Source organism: Nipponia nippon, unplaced genomic scaffold (genome assembly GCF_047370975.1).
Source record: "Nipponia nippon isolate SJK-2023a ecotype South Korea unplaced genomic scaffold, ASM4737097v1 scaffold_14, whole genome shotgun sequence".
Lineage (NCBI taxonomy): Eukaryota > Metazoa > Chordata > Aves > Pelecaniformes > Threskiornithidae > Nipponia > Nipponia nippon.
This window is the reverse complement of record NW_028262330.1, coordinates 5,918,408-5,936,501: the sequence shown is the minus strand read 5'-3', so window position 1 is coordinate 5,936,501 and position 18,094 is coordinate 5,918,408. Positions and strand designations below refer to the sequence as shown.

Sequence of the window (18,094 nt, the reverse complement as noted above, 5' to 3'; positions counted from 1 at the left end):
TAAATCACGTCTAATTGTCATTTTATGATTAATGAACATATGCTGGCTGTTTTTCTCCATAATTAAACTTTATGTTCAATTCGTCTGGCAAAGCAAAACAAGTTTACGCGTTGTCATATGCTGGCTCTCCAGGTCTGTGTATGAGAAAGTGCCTGGATTTCCAATTCCCAAGCGAGAGCTGGATGAGAGACTTGTGGCCGGTTTTGCAGAAAGTCAGGTTTGCCTTGGCTGAGAACGCAGATGTGGTGCTGTCCCTCCCTTTTAAGACAGTACTGCTCCTTAAATGACATTTACACTTCTTAGATAATGCCAGGCGCCTCTCTGGTGGTGATGACTGAGGCAAACAAGACCAAGGTCATTTGTGACCACGCACGGCCTTGGCTCATGAGGAAACAGAGGGCCTGGCTTATGGAGTTACAGAGGTCTCTAGCCCCGAGGAGCTGCAGGTAATCGGGCAGCTCTGCAGCACCCAGCCACATACGAGCAGGTTCTTTTCTACACCCTTAGTGATCTGCCAGAGCTGAGGATCCCCGGGCTCCTGCGTGGGCAGGATCCCTTAGGCTTCACACCGCTTCCGTGCTGAGGAATAATAAGACTCTTCTTCTTTCAGGACATAGACAAGTTTGGCAACGAGATCACTCAGCTGGCTCGCCCGCTCCCGGTTGAGTACCTAATCATAGATGTAAGTACTTGTTGCACTTGTTTGCTTGCAGCAGGAGATGGTCAGGGCGGAGTGAAGTTCTTAACCCACCTCTGAAATTCACATTGGAGGTGATTCATAGGACAGATTTTCCTTCTTTCTCCTTTACCCTCTGCTGCCAGGCATTTCTAGCGCAGAGGCTGGCATGCTCTGGGGTAGCCGCAGTGCTCCTTGGGATCAGTGCGGTGCCAGGGAACACACTTGCTTTCTGGGAAGGCCCTGCCTTGGTGTCTTATCGCGGCTCCGAATTGGCATGTAGCCACGCAGCAGGGGAAGCAGCCAGCCCCACGGATACATGTGCCGGGCACTACCTCACGGGGAGCTAATTAGAGAGCTCCAGTTGTCTGTCTCTTAGCAGCAATTAAGAATCCAGCTCCTTTTAGTGACTCAGCAGACCAGGTTGGTGGTACAGAAATTACTTTTCTTGGGGGAGGGAGTTCACGCTACAGCACAGCTTGGCTGGAGCCGGGCTGCTGCCTGCCCGTGAGCAAGCGCTGGCAGGCACTGGGGCACAGCTCTGCCCTTTGGCTTGAAAGGAAACTGTTACGGTGTGGAAGGCAGGAAAGCAAATCATTTGGATGACAGATGATATTGCTGGAGTTAGAGGTGGTGCCAATAACGATTAAATCCACCGGAGCAACTGGTCTGGTCCAGCTGCCCCTGGCACAGGCAGTGTCCTGTGGGCACAGGGAAGCTGGCAGCCTGGAGGCTTCCGCTGCCTTGTCCTTCTTCCCCGTTCACTACCTGCTGTGTGTGTCGCTTATCAGGGCGGCACTCGAGCTGACACTGGGACGTGTGACTCACACAGAGAAATGTCGTGTCCGGAACAACGGGCCCATTGTGCGAGACCCTCGGACGCCCCATGCCAGTCGGCAGTGCTGGAGCATATTTATTACTAAAGTAGTAAAGGCATCTGTTTCCGGGCTACGTGGGGTGTAATTAAGATGAAAACAGATTGATGAAACATACATTTAGGAAAAGCTGCATTTCTGAAGCAACTTTTTTTGTCTCTCTTTTTAAAAAAACAAAACAAAACAAAACAAAAAAACAAACAGAATCATAGAAGGCATTCTTCCAGTTAATGCTGTCCTGGCAGGTATTTCTGCATCTCTGTTTACAAAGGGCCTTGCTGGCAGGGCCCAGCAGTCGGTAACTGACACGAAAGCTTTAAAGTCCCCAGAATCAGAACTAGTTTCAACGTCAGAAGCTGGCCCAAACATTGGCTCCTGAGCTCAGTAATGTGGGTGCATTGTTGTATTACCCCGTTCCCCGTCCCTTTGGCACAGGGTGCAGGCAGGAGGCAGGGTGAGTGCACCCAGAGCATGGGGTGACGCTGTTCAATGAAGTGCAAAGGTGTTTTCTTGGCACCCGTTCCAGCCCCGAATGGAGCAGCACGGTCCCCTGGCTACCCCGTGGCCAGACGCAGGGGCCACGCTCTCCCCTGTCACCCCTTGGTGTTTAGGTGGCCCCCAGGGTGACACCCCCGGCAGCAGCTGCCCAGCACGGGGCAGAGCTGTGCTGGGAGCCGCTGCGTCCCGGTGACCTTTGCAGAGAGCGATGCTCTCCACGGCATCGTGCTGTGCTCTTGTCAGGACCGAGCCCAGTACGTCTCCCTCCAGCTTCGTTAGAAACAATTGCCAGGAGCTAAGGGGTGTGCTGATTGGAATATCGCTTTAAATGTTAAAAGCCATCAGAAGATCCCTGCTGTAATTGCCTTGCTGTCTTCCTGGCTGAGCTCTAATGTGTAGCTGTGGCTGCTCTCAGCTATCAGAAGCCTTGCTTCCCATATCCCACTTGCCTCTCCTGCTGTCAGCGCTCTGATCATCCTTTCTTGGATTTTTAGATTACTACAACTTTTCCCAAGGATCCAGTCTACACTTTTTCTATTTCTCAAAACCCATTCCCCATCGAGAACCGTGATGTGCTGGGAGAAACTCAGGTAAGGAGTGATTCAACAAAGCTATGTTTAGCACAGATAGGTCGTCTGTCTCCCTTGCACTTACTAATATCTGCGAAGGGACGGCTGCAGTTGTGCCCTTAAATCACCCCTCCACGGTTCAGTCCAGCGCTTGCCAAACACCTTCGGGCACAGAGCAGCATCTGCATGCCGATCAGCCGGCTGGATGCCTTGCTCCCCGCCTGCTCAGTGATGGGGACCAGGGCTCCTCGCTCTGTGCCAGGGCTGGCGCCTCCCAGACAGCACCAAAGAGGTTGGGGGACCCCAGCCCCACAGTGACAGATGGGACCGCTTCTCCCTGCGGACAGGAGTGGGACCAGGGGCTGTTGCTCCAGCTCCGAGAGCACCGATTTCTCTTCCTGGACAGATTTTTAAAACGCAGAGGCCATTTACTGCAAGAGGCCTGTAGCGTTGAGCAGAGGCAGCTGCCGGACAGCTCGAGGCTCTTGCTGGGTTTTGGCAGCGCACAGAAGGCTCAAGTTGCTTTAAAGCAGCAACAGCTCGTTCCTCTAAGGAGGCCATGCCAAAGATGTCAAAGGCATCCTCCAAAAGTCATCACAAGAGAAGGGCTGCTGCCTGTTGTGGCTCTGTCAGCAGAGGAGGAGAAGTCGGCTGTTCAACGACAGCTTTGGTCCTCATTTCTGAGGATGCCCTGGGTTCAAGAGCAGAGAAAAAAAGGGAGCTGGGGAAGAAGTGGCTGCTTTGTCCTCATCTGCCTCTTTTCCTTAGGGACTGGGCTTTGAGCTGAGCTGACTGGCCTCTGCTCAGCATCTCCTGGGTCTGGGATCCGCTCTGTATGCGCTGGGGGTGCTCCGGTGTTTGGATAGGAGAGCTAGTGTGGGCCCAAAGGTCCTTTTCTCTGGAAGTTTTTAGCTGCAACTCGGTCAGCCAGCCTGGGATCTGATTTTGGGAGAATCTCTCCACATTGCAGCCGATGCCCAAAAGAGACAGGAATGTTACAATGTCTGTTAGTGGATCCAAATAGGAAAATAAAGTTATCACGTGGCAGGAAGTGACTTCTCTTTATTATTGTCCTCTCTCTCTAGGACTTCCACAGCTTGGCCACATACCTGTCCCAAAATACTTCCTCCGTTTTCCTAGACATCATTTCTGATTTCCATCTGCTCCTCTTCCTGGTCACGAATGAAGTCATGCCTCTGCAGGTATGTAACGAGGAGGAAAGGGTCGTGTCGGCATGGCCGTCCCCAGGGCCCTGAGCTCCTTGCGGGGTGTCACTTGTGTGTGTGGAGGACACCGACCCAGCCTGCCACCCCCAGGCACGGCCCCTGGCTGGGTGCCTGTGCAGGGCAGGCCATGCAGCTGGCCCAACGCCTCTCCTTCCAGGCTGAGCTGTTGGCAGAAGATTTAAAAAGTGAAACCAAAGCCCCTGACTAGACCAAGAGCTCTCAACACGCTGCTCAGAGCAGTGAGGGGGTGGTGGTTGTTAGCACGGTCGCAGACCGGACAGAGCCAACTTGGCTGCGGCTCTGAGAGCTGGAAACATTTTAAAAAATATCTCAGAATCAGAAATTCCTGTCGTAACGATAACGAGATCAGAGCCCCCAAATCTCGGTGAGGCAAACAACTTCCTGGCTGTGCAGCTCTGCCGCTCTTGGCCGGGCACCGGGACCTTGGCAGCTGCTCAGGGCCCTGGTTCACATCTGCACCACCAGACCTTCCTGGGGTAAGCAGCACGCCAGCGAAAAGGGGCATGTGTTTGCCAGAGGTTTTGAGAGCGCCGAGGACTGCGCATGTGCAGGGCAGCCGGACTGATCCTGGGCAGCTGGAGATCAGGCTGCGGCTGCGTGCGTGGCTGGGGCCGGGCACCGGCACACTCCGGCACAGCGGGTTTGCACCCCCAGGAGTCAGGCTCAGCCCACGGCACCGGCAGGCTCTCCCACACGGGGCAGCGCGGTGGTTGGCTGCCGCCTGGTTAGGTGACAATCTCCTCCTCCATGCAGAGGATGAGGAAGCGTTTGGGTTTTAGCGCTATGTCTGAATGCTGGGGGGAGCAGAAGGGATAAACTGCATCTTGTTCCCTGCCGGTGAACGTCACTGGTGCAACCCAAAGGGGCAGCAGCTCAGACTCGCAGCTCCATCTCGCTGCAACTGGTGGAGGAGGGCAGGGAGGCACTTCCCTGGTCACAGCTCCAGCCTGGGTGCCGGAGGAGTGTCCAGCGCTGATTTCCCTCTTATGCCTTCCAGGACAGCATCAGCTTGTTGCTGGAAGCTGTGAGGACCAAGAATGAGGAGCTTGCACAGACCTGGAAAAAATCAGAGCAGTGGGCCACCATCGAGCAGCTCTGCAGTAAGAAAGGGGGTCCCTCTGGGAGGGGGTCCCTTGTCCCTCGGGCCAGGGCTGGGCCGAGCTGGCCGGTGGCCACCACGGAGGCTGCTGGAGGCTCGGGTGGGAGGAGAGCTGTTCCTTGGTCCCGAGCATTCCCCGCTGCACCGAGCGGAGAGCGGGACTGGGCTTCAGGGCTGCAGTGTGGGATCTGCAGTGCTCAGCTGTGGGGTGCCGAGATCTGCCACCATCCGGGAGCCTCCCCAGGGCGCCAGCCTTGGGGGTAAAGGCAGCGTCTCGGCAGGGACACTGCTGCCTGGGTTGGGACAGGAAAATTGCTCTGGGTTTAGGCAAGGGCCCTGCCTGGTCCCAGCACATCCTCCCTGCTCTGACTAGGCTCTTTCTCTCGCAGGCACAGTCGGTGTCCAGATCTCAGGACTGCAGGAGTACGGTGCCATGGGCGGCTCGACGCACGCCGTGTCGGCAGCCATGTGGGCCTGCCAGCACTGCACCTTCATGAACCAGCCGGGCACGGACCACTGTGAGATGTGCAGCCTGCCCCGGTCCTAGCCACGCCGACGCGGCAGCAGACTCCAATACAGAGCAAACCCTCGAGCAGCAGGAGTGGTGCTTCTCCCTTCCCCGTCCTCCCTTCCACCTCCCGCCATCAGGCACCCCAGGGTGCAGAGCTGGGCAGGGGGTGGCTCTGGCCCTCCTCAGTTACTCCTCGCTCCCTTTCAGGGGCAGCCCCGTAGTCGCAGCAGGAGCCGGGCGCCCCGGCTTTATCTTGACGCTGTCCCCGGGCCTGGGAAATGAATGCTTAACCTCAACCTTCGCCCCGCAGGGTCGGACTGTCCCCCCTGCCACCCCCAACTGCTGTCCTGGCCTGCTCCTGGGTGAGCGCTGGGGGCTCGGGGGGGCTGCAGCCAGCCAGGGCACCTCCCTCCCTGCCCACTCGCCTGCCCAAAGCAGCCTCCCGGCATAGCGGAGGTGACGGGGAGGCTTTGGCATCTCCCCGCCCGCAGCTTTGCTGCCCTTTCCCTGCCCGCCTGGGTTGCTGCCGCCAGCCTCGAGTGCCCGGGTCCTGACAGCTTTCGCGCTTAACGGCCCAGGCAGGGTGAGCAGACGACTGTTAACAGCGCTGGGCCAGACGGCAGCTCTGCCAGGCTGGGCCCTGCGTGCTGGCAGCGCTCCCAGAGCAGGACGGGCCCCCCCTTGGCACCGGGCAAGGGGTGGGCATGCGCCAGCTCCGGGCTTGGCATCGCTCCCGCGGCACGCACGGCACCGAGCCGTGCTCGCTCCCTCTCGTGCGGCAGAGACGCTTTGGCACCGGGCTGCGCGCGCTGGGGCTGGTGTGTGCTCGGGTGCTGGCTGAGCGTACCCCTGTCCTGCCTGTCCACCGCGGGGGCTGCGGGAGGCTGTCATTTCCCCACCATGTGCTGCATCACCCTGCAGAGGCTGCCCTGTGCCCGGGTGCTGGGGAGGGGGCAGTCAGATGCTTGCAGTGCCCCGGGGGCTCAGCTCTCTTCTCGCAGGGTCTCTGACCCCCTGCCCCCTCCTGGAGACCCCCTGCCCTGGTGCTGCAGGTTCAGGCCTTCGTTAAATCCCTGGGGCACCGGTTCCAGCAGTGCCCCGTGCCCTCGAGGCCCCATCCTGCGCCAGGACAGCATCACCCCTGCCTTCTCCAGCTGGGCAGCGGCGCAGGCAGGGACCCTCCGTGTGTGTCCCAGGGTGGGCAGTGTGGCAGGGACCCCCGTGTCTGACGGCCTCCCCTACCCCTCGCTGCTGCCGGCGAGCGCGGGCCCGGGCTCTGCCAAAGGCTTCGTCCCGCCGGCGTTAGCAGAGCGGCCGCCCGGCCCTGCCGCGGGGCTCGCGGGCTGTGGTTTGCTTTTTCCCCTGGGTTTGTTGGTGTTTGGGGTTGCAGTGGTGTGTGGGGCCTGGACTGGACTGACCCGGGTGCAGGGTCTGCAAGTAACGTTGAATAAAAGCACCTGAAATGAGAGCCAGCGCTATGCCTCCTGCGCTCTGTTACCCGCGTGGGGGCTGCGCCCCATCACCGGCCACTCAGCGCCCTGTTCCCCTGCCCATGGCTCTGCCGCGGCCGGGCGGTCTGTTTGCAATCAGTGCCGGAGCCGCGTGCGGCCGGGCCCCACGCCAGCCCAGCGCGTTGAAAAGGGAAGGCAGGAGCCGCGCGGAGCCAGAGCGGGGGGAGCCGAGCCCAGCGAGCGGCTGCCGCGTCCGCACCGGCCGGGACCTCAGCGCAGGTAGGAGGCAGAAAGGGCTCTGATGGCACCGGGTCCCACGTGCCCAGCCTGGCCCTCGGGGACATGACGCCCCATGGCCACCCAGCCTCGGGGTCCCTGTCCTGGGGCCGGTTGGGGATGAGGTGCTCCGGCTCGCGGAGCTGGCCGGGGCTGGGACCCTTCTCACCGCGCTCTCCCCTGGCAGCGCCATGTCACGATTTCTCCCCCTCCTGCTCCTCGCGGCTCTGGGCTGCGCCGTCAAGCTGAAGCGGCGGCCGGCAGCGTGGGACGATGAAGCGGACGGTAACACCCTGCCGCTCGGGACCCCCTCCCTGCCATGCAGGGGCTGCCGGTGCTTGGGTACAGGCAGGGCCAAAGCTTCCCTGCCTGACCCCTGCCTGACGGCGGGCAGCTGCACCCGGACGTGCAGCCGGAGGGGTGCTGGGGCCAGGGGTCCGGTGAGGGGCTCCTGGGGCCAGCCCTGACCATCCCGTCCCCTCCGGTCCCCGCAGCCGAGAGGGCACCGGCGAAGGGTTGCGCCAACCTGACGCTGGTCCTGGATAACTGGAAGTTCGCCATCACCTCCCAGATGAGGAACCTGCTGCTGTTTGACCACCAGACCGTGCTGCCCGACTACGGGAGGTGAGGGGCCGCGGGGCTGGCCGTGCCCCTCCGGCGGGGTGCGGGTGCTGGCGGGGGTCCCGCGCCCTCACCCCTCTCCCCCGGCCCAGGATCCGGTCGCTGTCGGGGGCCCTGGATGATCTGTACCGGGATTTCAGCGCCCTGAAGGAGCAGCTGGGGCGGCTGTCAGCACGCTTCGCCGAGGTGGAGGCCTTCGTGGACCAGCTGAGCCGGGCCCGTGGCCACCGAGCCCCCCCACGCCGCCGGGGGCTCCCCCAGCCCGCCCCGGGCCCCCCGCAGTAGCCACCCCGGGCCCCAGCACTGGCCAAACCGGGGGGCGGGGGGGGCGGCCGTGGGTCAGGATCGGGCCCGCGCTGTGGGGCGGGCCCCTGCCCCCCCGGGGGGGCGCTAACCCGGCTCCCCCGCTCGCCATTAATAAAGCCGCTGTCGCCAGCATCGCCTCGTTCCTCTCTGCGCCCCTGCCACGCCGAGGGGGGGTCATCCCCCCACCGGTACCGGTACCGGGGGTGCTACCACCCCCCGCCGAGGCCCGGCCCATCGCGGCTTTACGGCCTTGTCGCAAACTCCCCGCCCATTGCGGCGGCCGCCGCCGCGCAGCCGTAAAGCGGAGCCGCCCGCGCCCCCCGCCCGGTACCCGCAGCCCCACCGGGAGGCGATGGGGGGGGGGAGCTGAGGCTGAGGGGAGGGCTTGGGGGGGGGGGGGGGTCGGGGCTGTGGGGCTGAGGCAGGGGGGCCTGGGGTGGGGAATGGGGGGCTGGGGGTGATGCCTGGGGGCGATGGGGCTGTGGGGCTGGGCCTGGGGGGGGGGGTCTGAGGGGCTCAGTCGGGGCTGTGGGGGTCAGCCGGTGGTCTGGGGGGGCTGTGGGGTCCAGTCAGGGGTCTGGGGGTGGCTGTGGGGCTCTGCCGGCGGCCTGGGGGGCTGTGGGGTCTAGTCGGGGCTGTGGGGCCTAGTCAGGGCTGTGGGGTTCAGCCGGGGGTCTGGGGGGGCTGTGGGGCCGGGTTGCCGCACGCCTGGAGCTGTCAGTGGTCTTGGGGGGGTTTGGCTGGGCTCAGCCTGCACCCCAGGGTGCTGCTGGCAGAGGGGCCCTATCCCCTTCCCCCTCGCTGCCCACCGGAGCGTGGGCGGCCCCCCCAGCGCTGACCCCCGTCCCCGCGCCCCCCAGGCTGGCACCGCGCCCCTCCCGGCACCATGGCACACGTGGGCCACAGGGTGGACTACCTGGCCGGCTTCTGCTGCCCGGTGGGGGGGCTGGTGGCGGGCAAGCCCCGGGTGCTGTGCCACGAGAACGAGATCTACCTCTCCAACGGCAGCGAGTTCGTCTACGTCTACGACCAGGAGGGGAAGGTGCTGAAGGTGAGCGTCCTGGCAGGGCGAGGGGCTTCGTCCCGCGTCCCCCACGCCGGGAGGGTGCTCTGGGGCCAGTGTCCTGGCACAGGGCGAAGGTGACGGGGACACCAGTTGTGTCCCCCTTCGCTGGTCACCCAGTCTGGGGCCAGGGTCCTTCCTGGTGTCCTTCCCTTGGGGTCCCCCATCCACAAACAAACCTCACGAGCAGCGCCAGAGCCCCTCGCCCGGCTCCGAGGCCCCTTCTGGGGGTGGGGGGTGCTGCCGTCTGGCCCCTCTCTTGAACTCGCGAGACAAACATTTAATTAAACTAGAAAGGGCTTTTTCCCTCCTCAAGCGAAGTGACGTCTCTTTCGTTTCTCACCTACAAAGGGTTTCGCTATTGTCTTTGCTGTGACTAACAGCAGTCGTCGTGTTGAGTTATACACGGCTTCTTTTTTTAATTTGTTCTTATTATCATTTCTAAGAAAGCCATCACTGTAGTATCAGGATTTGCCTCCTACACTGCGCTCCTTCTCAGGAAAGTAGATCATGTACCGGCTTTCTGATCGCTATTTTCCTTCCCCTCGGGGACTGTGAGTGACGGGCTGCCTCCTTACCTGCAGGCCTTCTCCCAGCTCCCTGCTGCTCTTCACCGACAGCAGCTGCCCCTTGCCCAGGAAAGCCCAGCCAGGTCCACAAGCCGTGGTGCTGTCCAGGGATAGATTTATCCCTGGAAACTGCTTGGAATCTGCATTTGCAGGAAATAACCGCTTTAATTTGCAGTTGCCTTGGGGTTGCCCGGGAGGGAGCATTGCCTAGTGAACCGCTTCTTTCTTTACCCCGCAGGGGTGCGGGTGAGCAGGGCTCTGCCCAGCCTGGCAGCGTGGGCACCGTGGCTCCCTCGGTGCTTGCACCTGCGCCGAGCGGCCCCGTCCCCGCTGCCCCTCTGGGTGCCGTGGGAAGGTGACGTTTCTTTCTGCTTTTCCACCCAGGCCGTGTACCGGTGCCCTGACCAGGTGTGGCACGTGGAGCTGCTGCCCCAGCCCCGGCAGCTTTACATCCTCTGTGCCCACAGTGGCATTTACTGCGTCTCCCTGGACCAGCAGAGCAGGTGAGCTGGCTGTCACCCCCGGGGATGCGAGCCTGGCCTCTGCCAGCCCTGTGCCATCAGTCCTGGAGTCCCTGGGCCACTTCTCGGGGCCGGGGTGGCACATTGGGCCTTGCCCAGCCTCTGGCTTCTGCCGCTGCCCTCTCCCTGCCCATCCTCCCGCATGCACGGGAAGCATTACGCGGTTTGAAGCTCTGGCTCTCTCCAGATCGCCGCTCTTGCAGCAGATGCTAAAAGCTGTGCTGCAGGGAGCTTGTTTCTGAGGGCCAGGGTAAGAGGCGGCCAAGGGAAGCTCTGGCTTCGCCCCACGGCTTGGCTGACAGCTCTTCCCTGTTTGCTTGAAGGTTAATGGAGCAGACGGATGGCGACGGCCAAGAAAGCAATTGCCCTTCCGGCGTCTTCCCCGTGGATTCGGACGCCTGCATCTTCCCAGACTCCAGCCTGTGCATGTTCACTCTGCTCAACAACTTCGTCATCACCTTGTCCCAGGCTCACGGCAAATGGTGGATGAAACTGCACGAGCTTCCGTGCCCCGAGCAGGAGAATCCCCCGTACCGACAGGTCAGCGAGGTGGGCTTCTGCCCCGGCCCCCAGCCCGAGGATGAGGGGGACGTCCCACCCTCCCGCTTCCTGCCCGTCCTGTGCTGCGCATCCTCCCCAGGCACCGTGGGGTCCGGGGAGGGGCTGTGGTGCTCGGGGGGCTTTGTGCTGGAAGAGCCCCTCTTCAGCCTGCTCTTCGGGATCGACGCTGCCATGCTGGAGTCTCCTATGATCCTCTGCGGCTTCCCGGACGGACAGCTCTGCTCCGTGCCGCTGAAGGCCCTCAGTTCTTCACCGCCTGTCGACGGCTGCCATGATGTTTCGAACCAAGACCCCCCCGTGAAGATCCTCCATCATTTGGAAGAGCCCATTGTCTTCATCGGGGCCTTGAGAACGGAGCGGAGGGCAGCAGAGGATGCCGAGGACGAGCAGCTCTTTGGAGATGCTGGCTGTGACTGCGTAGTGGCCGTGGGCCACTACGGGAAGATGGTAGCCGTCAAGGCGGATCAGAGGGAGGAGGTGACGGTGCCGGAGCTCAGGGAGTACTACTTGCGCGGGCCCATTCTCTGTGCCGCCTGCGGCAGCGGCAGCCGGATGTATTACAGCACGCACTCGGACATCTCCGCCGTCGACCTGGACTGGGTTGGCGATTCCTCTGACCCAGAGGACGCGGAGAGCTGCGCCGGCGTCCTGCCTCCCGTCCTGTCTCCGGCCAGTTTAAGTATCTGTAGCGTTGTGGCTCTTTCCTTGTCTTCTCGGGCATCAGAAGGTACTGCCGGCAGCGGGGCGTGTGCTGGGTCTTGGGGTGGAGCGGGGCAGGATAGCTGCCTATTCCGGCCCGTACGTCTCCACCCCTCCTTACGGTCCAGATTGGGCTCCGTCCTCCATCTGTTCTTGTTGACTCCCCTCGTTTTTGTAAGTCGTTTCTGTCGAGCATGCCGACTCGGGCTGAACGTCAGGTGTGCTCGCAGCTCCGGCTCTTCCCCGCCCGCTCACGGTTCGTCTCTGTTCGGCGTCGCAGGAAGCGGCCGGTCCGTGCAGGTTCCCACGGGATGCTCACAGCAGCTCTGCCTGTCCCCTCAGGCTCCCCGCATGGAGGGCAGCCTGTGGGGAGCCGCGAGTGAGCTGGGACAAGGCTCGCTCCACAAAGGGGGTTCAGGCGTGCCGCTGTCTGGACCGGGGGCTCCTGTGCGGCCGCTCAGAGCCTGCACGCACTGCGCTCTCCAGCCCCACAGCTTGGGTGCTAACCTCCCCGCTCCGGCGAGGGCAGCATGCGGTGCCTGACCACGGCCTGGGCGCAGAGCAAGGTGTGGTGCTCACCCTCGGGAGTGGAGGAAGGGAGCAGAGGGTCTAGACGGGGGGAAAGCATCTTGTAGCCATAGCTGAGCCCTTTGCACAGGGCAGCATGAGGAGCAAATGGGACCAGAACAGGCAGGCGAATGAAGAGAGGCTCCTGGGGCACCCAGGCGAGAGCAAGGCAGTCAGCCCTGCCCGCACCTGGCCCCACTCACTGCCCGCAGAGCTGCATGCATCTCGCTGCCGGGGACCCTGCATGGCAGCACTGGCTCCCGGGGCACTGCAGCCCCCCCCGGCGCTTTCCCCAGCTGCTGCTGGCCTTGGCTTGGGGGCGGCCAGCTCCGGGAAGCATGGCTGGGGCAGCAGGGCTGTCGGCGAGCAGGAGCCACAGGGACAGGACAGGCAGGAGGGGGACGTTTCCCTTCCATGGGGTGGCCCCTTCCTGGGGAGCTGCATGCGAGGTGGACGTGCTGTCATGGTCTGTGTCCTGTCTCTGTCGTACCCCTCTGCAGACAGAGGCTGTACCTCTGGCTCCCGCTGCCTTGGGGCAGGCCGTGCCATCCTGTGCTCCCCCGTCCCCCTGCATCCACCGCCCCCAGCCATCAGGGAAGCCCTGGCTGCCTTCCCGGCATCCCCCCGCCACCCCTTGTTGCCTGACCTGCCCCCGTCTCTGCCTGCAGGTGAATCGGAGCTGCTGGCCTTGTCTGCCAAAGGCCGCCTCATGACCTGCGGCTTATGCAGCCCTGAGGACACTGATGTGGAGCTGACGCCCGCCGAGGCCGGCCGGAGGATTAAGGAGCTGCTGTCTGGGATAGGCAACACCTCGGAGAGGTAAAGGGCAGGGCTGCTCGGCGCTGCGCACTCGTGCTCTTACTCTGCGAACTGCCGGCTTTACGGGCGCCGAACTGGGTTTTTGTGCATCAGCCGTGAGTTCTCTGACAGTAACCGCTGGAACGTTTACCTTTCCGGAGTGCAGGAGCCTGGCTGGGAAGCCCCCCCAACCTCAGTAGGATAAAAATAGTGTTTAAGGGCAGCCCTGCCACCTGCCCCCCTCGCCTGGGCGCAGCCGGCTCCAGCGCTGCAGGCGGGCTGGTGTTTACAGCCTCGGCGGCAGAAGGTGGGAGAGGCAGGGTGCCAGGCGCTCCCAGACGCCCCGCCACGCTTGCCAAGTCCGTGGTAACAGGCAGGGCAGGCGCGTGCCTCCGGCCTCTGCGGCCATCTGTGTGTGGGGAGGGGACGGGGACGAGTCCCCCCTCTCTTCACGGGGGGGATTCCCTGGGTCTGGCTGGCCGGAGCCACTCCTCAGGGTCAGCTCTGCTGATGAGGGCTCGCGGGCAGAGCGGCCCTGCAGGCAGCGTGGATCCTGGCTGCCTTGGAGAGGGAGCTGGGGAGTTCCTGGGGTGGCTCAGGGCGCCGGGCTCGTGCCAGGGGCTGCTCGGCTTGTCTGCCGCAGTGGTGCAGTGCCCTTCGTGCAGCAGCCTTTGGCGCTGGCCTCTGCCACGCTCCTGTTGCTGACCCAGCGTCCCGGCTGCTGTTCCGCCTGCTATTTCAACACCAATGCTTTATCCTTGCAGAGTTTCCTTCCTGAAGAAGGCGGTGGACCAGAAGAACCGAGCCCTGGCCAGCCTGAACCAGGTGATGAACGTGAGCGCGGCTTTACTGTCCAGCCAAGAAGGCCAGAAGCCCATTGCTTGCACCGTCACTGCCAACTGGAGCTGCCTCCTGCTCCAAGATACCGTCACCATCTCCTGTCTGCTGGAAAACTGCAGCGAGTACAGCCTGGAGGAGGGCTGGACCCTCTGTGTTCAGCTCCTGGCCAGCCCCTGTGCCTTAGAGGAGGAGTCTGTGGATTCGGCCACCACCTTCACCTTCCCCATCGACCAGCTCCTGCCCGGGAACAAGAGGGAGCTGACGCTGCCCCTCGGCTCCGCTGCAGACACCAAGCTGGACCTGCCTCTGACCATCTCCTGTGCCCTCTACTACAGTTTACGGGATATTTTGGGCAGCGGCTCCGACTCCTCCGAGGCCCTGGATGACCTCCTGCCGGATGACTCGCCCATCCTCTCCCCGGACAGAGAGGGGATCTGCCTGCCCCTCAGCGAATGCACCATTGACATGCTCCAGTGCCTCCGTTTCGAGAGCAGCCCCCCCGGGCCGGATGCCTCCCCGCCGGCAGCTGCCCCCCCTGCCCCCCCAGACCCTGTGGAGACCTTCCTCAAAGTATCTCGGGAGCAGACTGAACCCGAGGGGGAGAAAGCTGGCGAGCTGCCACACGCCCTGGGAGAGGGAAACCTTCCCCCCTCGGCGGCGTCCATCAGGGTGTCCTCGGAGCTGCTCAAAAACGCGCTGAAAACCTCTGGCTCAGGTGGGTCCCTAGAGAGGAGCATCCCAGGAGCTCCTGGGGTATCCTTGGGGAGAGGCACTTGCATCCCGGCTTGTGGCCATCCCAGGAGAGGCCAGGATGGCGCTGTCACAGCCCGTGCATGCAGGCTGGGGCAGTCACCAGCCCCTTCCTTGGGCGAGGAGGGCTGCGTGACCCCCAGCAGTCACCACCCCAGCATGTGTCCGCTCGTGGACGTGACAACAGTTGCATGGCCAAGCTCGGCTTGTCTCAGTGCGGAGGGGAATGGCCCCAGCGTCAGCCCTGGCCTCGCAGGGGCTGCACCAGGCGCACACCACTCCATCCTCCATAGCTCTGGCCTGAGCGGGGCTGCTGAGCTGCAGGGATGGCGTTCACCAGCGTAACAAGCTCTGCTTTCTCTCCTTTCGTCCCCAGATGTCCCGCTGAGCTGTGCCACGCTGCGCTGGCTGCTGGCTGAGAACGCCGGGGCTGAGGCGCTGAGCAGCGGGGAGGTGGCATCGGTGCGCGGCGCGGCACCAGACGGAGGCGAGGTGCAGCTGCTTGTCCGAGAGGCAAGGAATGGGTTAGCCCTGCAGAGAAACTCCCCGCGCCCCCATCCCATGGAGCTGGCTCCGTCCCGCAGCCCCTCGCCCATGCCGGGGAGCTGGGTGATGTATGGCCTTGCTGGCTGCCGACGCCGTGGGGCTGGGGATTGGATGCCGGGCTGGGCAGGCGGCGTTCCCGGTCCCCTTTCTCCCAACCTGGGACTTCCCAAAGGCTGTGGCCACTTCCCTCCCTCTCCGAGCTGGTGTGTGTCCCCCAGATGTCCGCATTTCCCTGCCAGGAAGGGCAGTGGGCGGCTGCCCCTGCGCAGCAGCCTGGCCTTGTGAGGGCAAAGGCGAATGCCCCCTCCCAGCATCCCTTTACTGATCCGCAGGATCCTTGCAGGCCCTCTTTGCTGCTGCCTTTCCACTGGAGCAGTGTGGCTCCTGCTCCTGCCCATCTCTTGCCCAGCCCCGCTGAGATGCAATAACCTCAGACACCGTGCCCCGACCTGGCGTCAGGCTCGGCTGCAGGAAGAAATTGGCTTTCCCTGCTGCTTTGGCTGGCTGCGCTTTGCTGGCTCTGCAAAGCGAGGGGAAAACGTGGCTGGATTTGGGGTGTAAATCAGACCTGCTGCAGCTTGTCCCCCCGTAATGCAAAAATCCCACTCTAAGCGCAAAGGTAAAATACTAATTGTTGCCCAGCTCTCCTGCCGTGGCTAGTTGACCCCGTGCCGAGGGGCCCAGCTGCCTGTGTGCTGGCAATGACCTGGCTCAGGTTGATTCACGCTTGAGAGCACTAATATCGCCAATGTGATTAGTGACAGCATTAATTCTCCTTGGGCTAAGCCTGCCCAGTTAAATCCGCTGGGGTGGCAGCCTGGATCTCCTCAGGGAACGGGCATCCCCTCGTCCCCAGCAGCGCTGGGTGAGACCAGTGGCCGCTCTCCTGGCTGTGGTACTCGCCGCACCCGGCCAGGGTTGGAGGAGCGGGCGAGGGCTCTCCTGGGGCCTGATGGCCACTGAGGCCAGGCCAGGGGCAAATGCCCCTCAGAGGGGCTGGGCAAGTGGTCTGATGTGCCCAGCTGGGCTGGCAGTGTCTCTGCTGCCTTTGCCTGTACCAGGCTGGAGAACAAATGGGTTGGGGGTGCAGGGAGTAGGAAGTGGGGAGCAGAGCCTCTCGGGGAGCCCGGTGCCCATGGGGAGGGGTCCTGGGGCTGCCCTCACCCCCTCCCCTGCCCGGCGATGATTGCAGCAAGGATGTGCTCGCTGTCCCAGGTGGCCATGAACGACCTCAGCCCGGCGGGCCCCATCCAGGCTGTGGAGATCCTGATGGAGAGCCCGTCCCTGGCTGACATGTGCAGGACGCACCACGCCGTCATCCGGCGCATCCAGGTATGCTCGGCCGCTGCCGCGGGGCTGTGCTGCTGGGCCCAGCAGATCTGTCCCGGGGCAGGGGGGGGGGGGGCCCTAAGCAAGCCAAACCCCCGGGGCCAAAGCCTGGGGGCACAGTTGGGCGCTCCGGGAGGGTTTCTCTGGCACCACCGTGTGGCAGACAACCCGGCAAGGCCTGGCCTCTGGCAGGGCTGGGGAAGGCGACCATTGCGGACCCCGCTCCCTTCCCGAGCCACGGCCTCAGCTCTGGGTGTTTGGGCCGTGGAGCCCCGGGTGGTGCCTGCTCTCTGCCCCGGGAACGGGCCGTGGTCGGTTTGGCAGCTAAATGGAGTGGGGCCCCTGCGGCACATGGGGGCTGGCAGCCTTCCTGGAGGTGCTTCGGTGCCGGCAAGCACGGTGCCAGGCCTGGGGAGAGCAGGGCAGCGCAGCTGCCAGGTGGAGACCTGCCTCCTGCCCGGAGCTGTGGTCCGGGCTCCCCGGGGCTGGGTGCTGCTGCAGCTGGCTCTCCCGGCACCCGCCCCAGCAGAGCTCTCCGCTCCCCACAGGCGCTGGTGCTGGAGCAGGCAGCACAGGGCTCGGGGCCCCCCGACCTCCGTATGCAGTACCTGCGCCAGATCCAGGCCAACCATGAGGTGAGCCACGAGCCCACGCCGGGGCTGACAGGTGCCCACTGTGCCCTGGTCTCCTCCCCGTGGGGTGCACGCTGTCGGGACCCCCCACCGCAGCCCCGAGCCATCACGCATATCTCAATCTCCATCTCTCTTGCGCAGATGCTGCTGAAGGAGGCGCAGACCCTGCGTGACCGGCCGGCCCTCGGCGAGGAGGGAGCCGCGACAGCGGAGAAGCTCCTGCACATCTACAGGCAGCTGCGCAACCCCAGCCTTGTTCTGCTGTGAGCAGGGGGGCGGCCAGCGCACCCCGGGGGCCCCAAGCCCCGCCGGCCGGGGTGGGTGCCTGCCGGGCCAGCGGTGGGGAGAGACCCCCACCGGAGGAGGAGCGGGCCCGGGCGGGAGGGCTGGCGGCGAGGGCAGGGAGGCCGTGGCGGTGGTCCGGGTGGGGTGTATGTGTGTGTGCGTGTTTCGTGGTCGTGTTGTCGGCAGCACCGGAGGGTCGCGGGGCTCCGGCGGCGTCTCCCCAAGAGTCGTCCGGTGGCAGAGCGGGGGCTTCTGGGCTGGCCCGGCCCGGCCCTGCCGCCCCCCATCCCGGCCACGCCGGTGGGCAGCCTCCAGAGCCGTGCTGTCTTGTGGATCGTTCTAGCCGTGGTAGTTTAGTGCTCTCCCGGCGGCTGCCGCGCCGTGCCGGCTGTGGGCTGTGCCCCGGTGCCGCCTTGCCTTTCAGGATCAGGACAAACAGGGTGCTGTGCCAGGGTGCCCAGCGGGCGCCCGCCCGGGGGAGCCCCGTTTTCTGCTGGGCAGGGGAGGGGGTTTTCCGCTCCCCCGTTGTTTCTATAAATGATCTTGTATTTCTGTGGTGGTGCAGCGTGTTTTGGCCCAGTGCTTCCCCGCACCGCTCCAGTGTCTGTAAATCTGTCGTCTGCCATGAAAACGATCGTGCCGCTCAGCGAGTGCCCGTCTCTTTTCCTTTCCATCTCCCAGCAGGGCCCCGCCAGCTCCCTGGGGGGCTGCCAGCGCCGGCAGCTGCAGCCCCCTCCTGCTCCCCCAGCCCAGCAGAGGGGCCACGGGCATCCCAGCCCCGCTGCGCTCCAGCTCCCCATGGAGC

General features: G+C 63.6%; 3 protein-coding genes across 4 annotated transcripts in view; all 3 read left to right on the top strand.

Annotated features, from left to right (window-relative positions):
- NPLOC4 (NPL4 homolog, ubiquitin recognition factor) overlaps positions 1-5,556 on the top strand; it is a 29,378-nt gene extending 23,822 nt beyond the window's left edge. Inside the window, exons 13-17 of the mRNA XM_087750581.1 lie at positions 611-682; positions 2,544-2,639; positions 3,704-3,820; positions 4,863-4,965; positions 5,354-5,556. Of these exons, the coding sequence (XP_087606707.1) occupies positions 611-682; positions 2,544-2,639; positions 3,704-3,820; positions 4,863-4,965; positions 5,354-5,511 (546 nt within the window). The 3' untranslated portion in view covers positions 5,512-5,556. The remainder of the gene's footprint in view (positions 1-610; positions 683-2,543; positions 2,640-3,703; positions 3,821-4,862; positions 4,966-5,353) is intronic.
- A 1,490-nt stretch (positions 5,557-7,046) lies between these two features.
- Positions 7,047-8,258, top strand: LOC148056431 (uncharacterized). The gene is made up of 4 exons (XM_087750582.1): positions 7,047-7,205; positions 7,390-7,487; positions 7,697-7,826; positions 7,916-8,258. Exons 2-4 carry the CDS (start codon positions 7,394-7,396, stop codon positions 8,106-8,108), a joined length of 417 nt encoding a protein of 138 aa, XP_087606708.1. The 5' UTR covers positions 7,047-7,205; positions 7,390-7,393; the 3' UTR covers positions 8,109-8,258.
- A 97-nt stretch (positions 8,259-8,355) lies between these two features.
- FAAP100 (FA core complex associated protein 100) lies at positions 8,356-17,935 on the top strand. 2 transcript variants are annotated; one of them, XM_087750580.1, is made up of 10 exons: positions 8,356-8,456; positions 8,990-9,180; positions 10,146-10,264; positions 10,606-11,570; positions 12,778-12,928; positions 13,672-14,462; positions 14,874-15,010; positions 16,259-16,375; positions 16,921-17,007; positions 17,146-17,935. In XM_087750580.1, exons 2-10 carry the CDS (start codon positions 9,016-9,018, stop codon positions 17,269-17,271), a joined length of 2,658 nt encoding a protein of 885 aa, XP_087606706.1. In that variant the 5' UTR covers positions 8,356-8,456; positions 8,990-9,015; the 3' UTR covers positions 17,272-17,935. The 2 variants fall into 2 exon arrangements, 1 of the variants encoding a protein (XP_087606706.1); XR_015703166.1 differs by lacking the exon at positions 17,146-17,935 and having other exon boundaries at positions 14,874-15,021; positions 16,921-16,952.
- Positions 17,936-18,094: the final 159 nt, after the last annotated feature.

What these genes read in the sequence shown, in the direction of transcription:
- LOC148056431 (XM_087750582.1), top strand. Translation starts at nt 7,394, where the DNA reads ATGTCACGATTTCTCCCCCTCCTGCTCCTCGCGGCTCTGGGCTGCGCC. An exon ending in GTGGGACGATGAAGCGGACG is followed by an intron (nt 7,488 to 7,696) that starts GTAACACCCTGC and finishes CGGTCCCCGCAG; the next exon opens with CCGAGAGGGCACCGGCGAAG. An exon ending in GTGCTGCCCGACTACGGGAG is followed by an intron (nt 7,827 to 7,915) that starts GTGAGGGGCCGC and finishes CCCCCGGCCCAG; the next exon opens with GATCCGGTCGCTGTCGGGGG.
- FAAP100 (XM_087750580.1), top strand. Translation starts at nt 9,016, where the DNA reads ATGGCACACGTGGGCCACAGGGTGGACTACCTGGCCGGCTTCTGCTGC. An exon ending in AGGAGGGGAAGGTGCTGAAG is followed by an intron (nt 9,181 to 10,145) that starts GTGAGCGTCCTG and finishes TTTTCCACCCAG; the next exon opens with GCCGTGTACCGGTGCCCTGA. An exon ending in CCGTCATCCGGCGCATCCAG is followed by an intron (nt 16,376 to 16,920) that starts GTATGCTCGGCC and finishes CGCTCCCCACAG; the next exon opens with GCGCTGGTGCTGGAGCAGGC.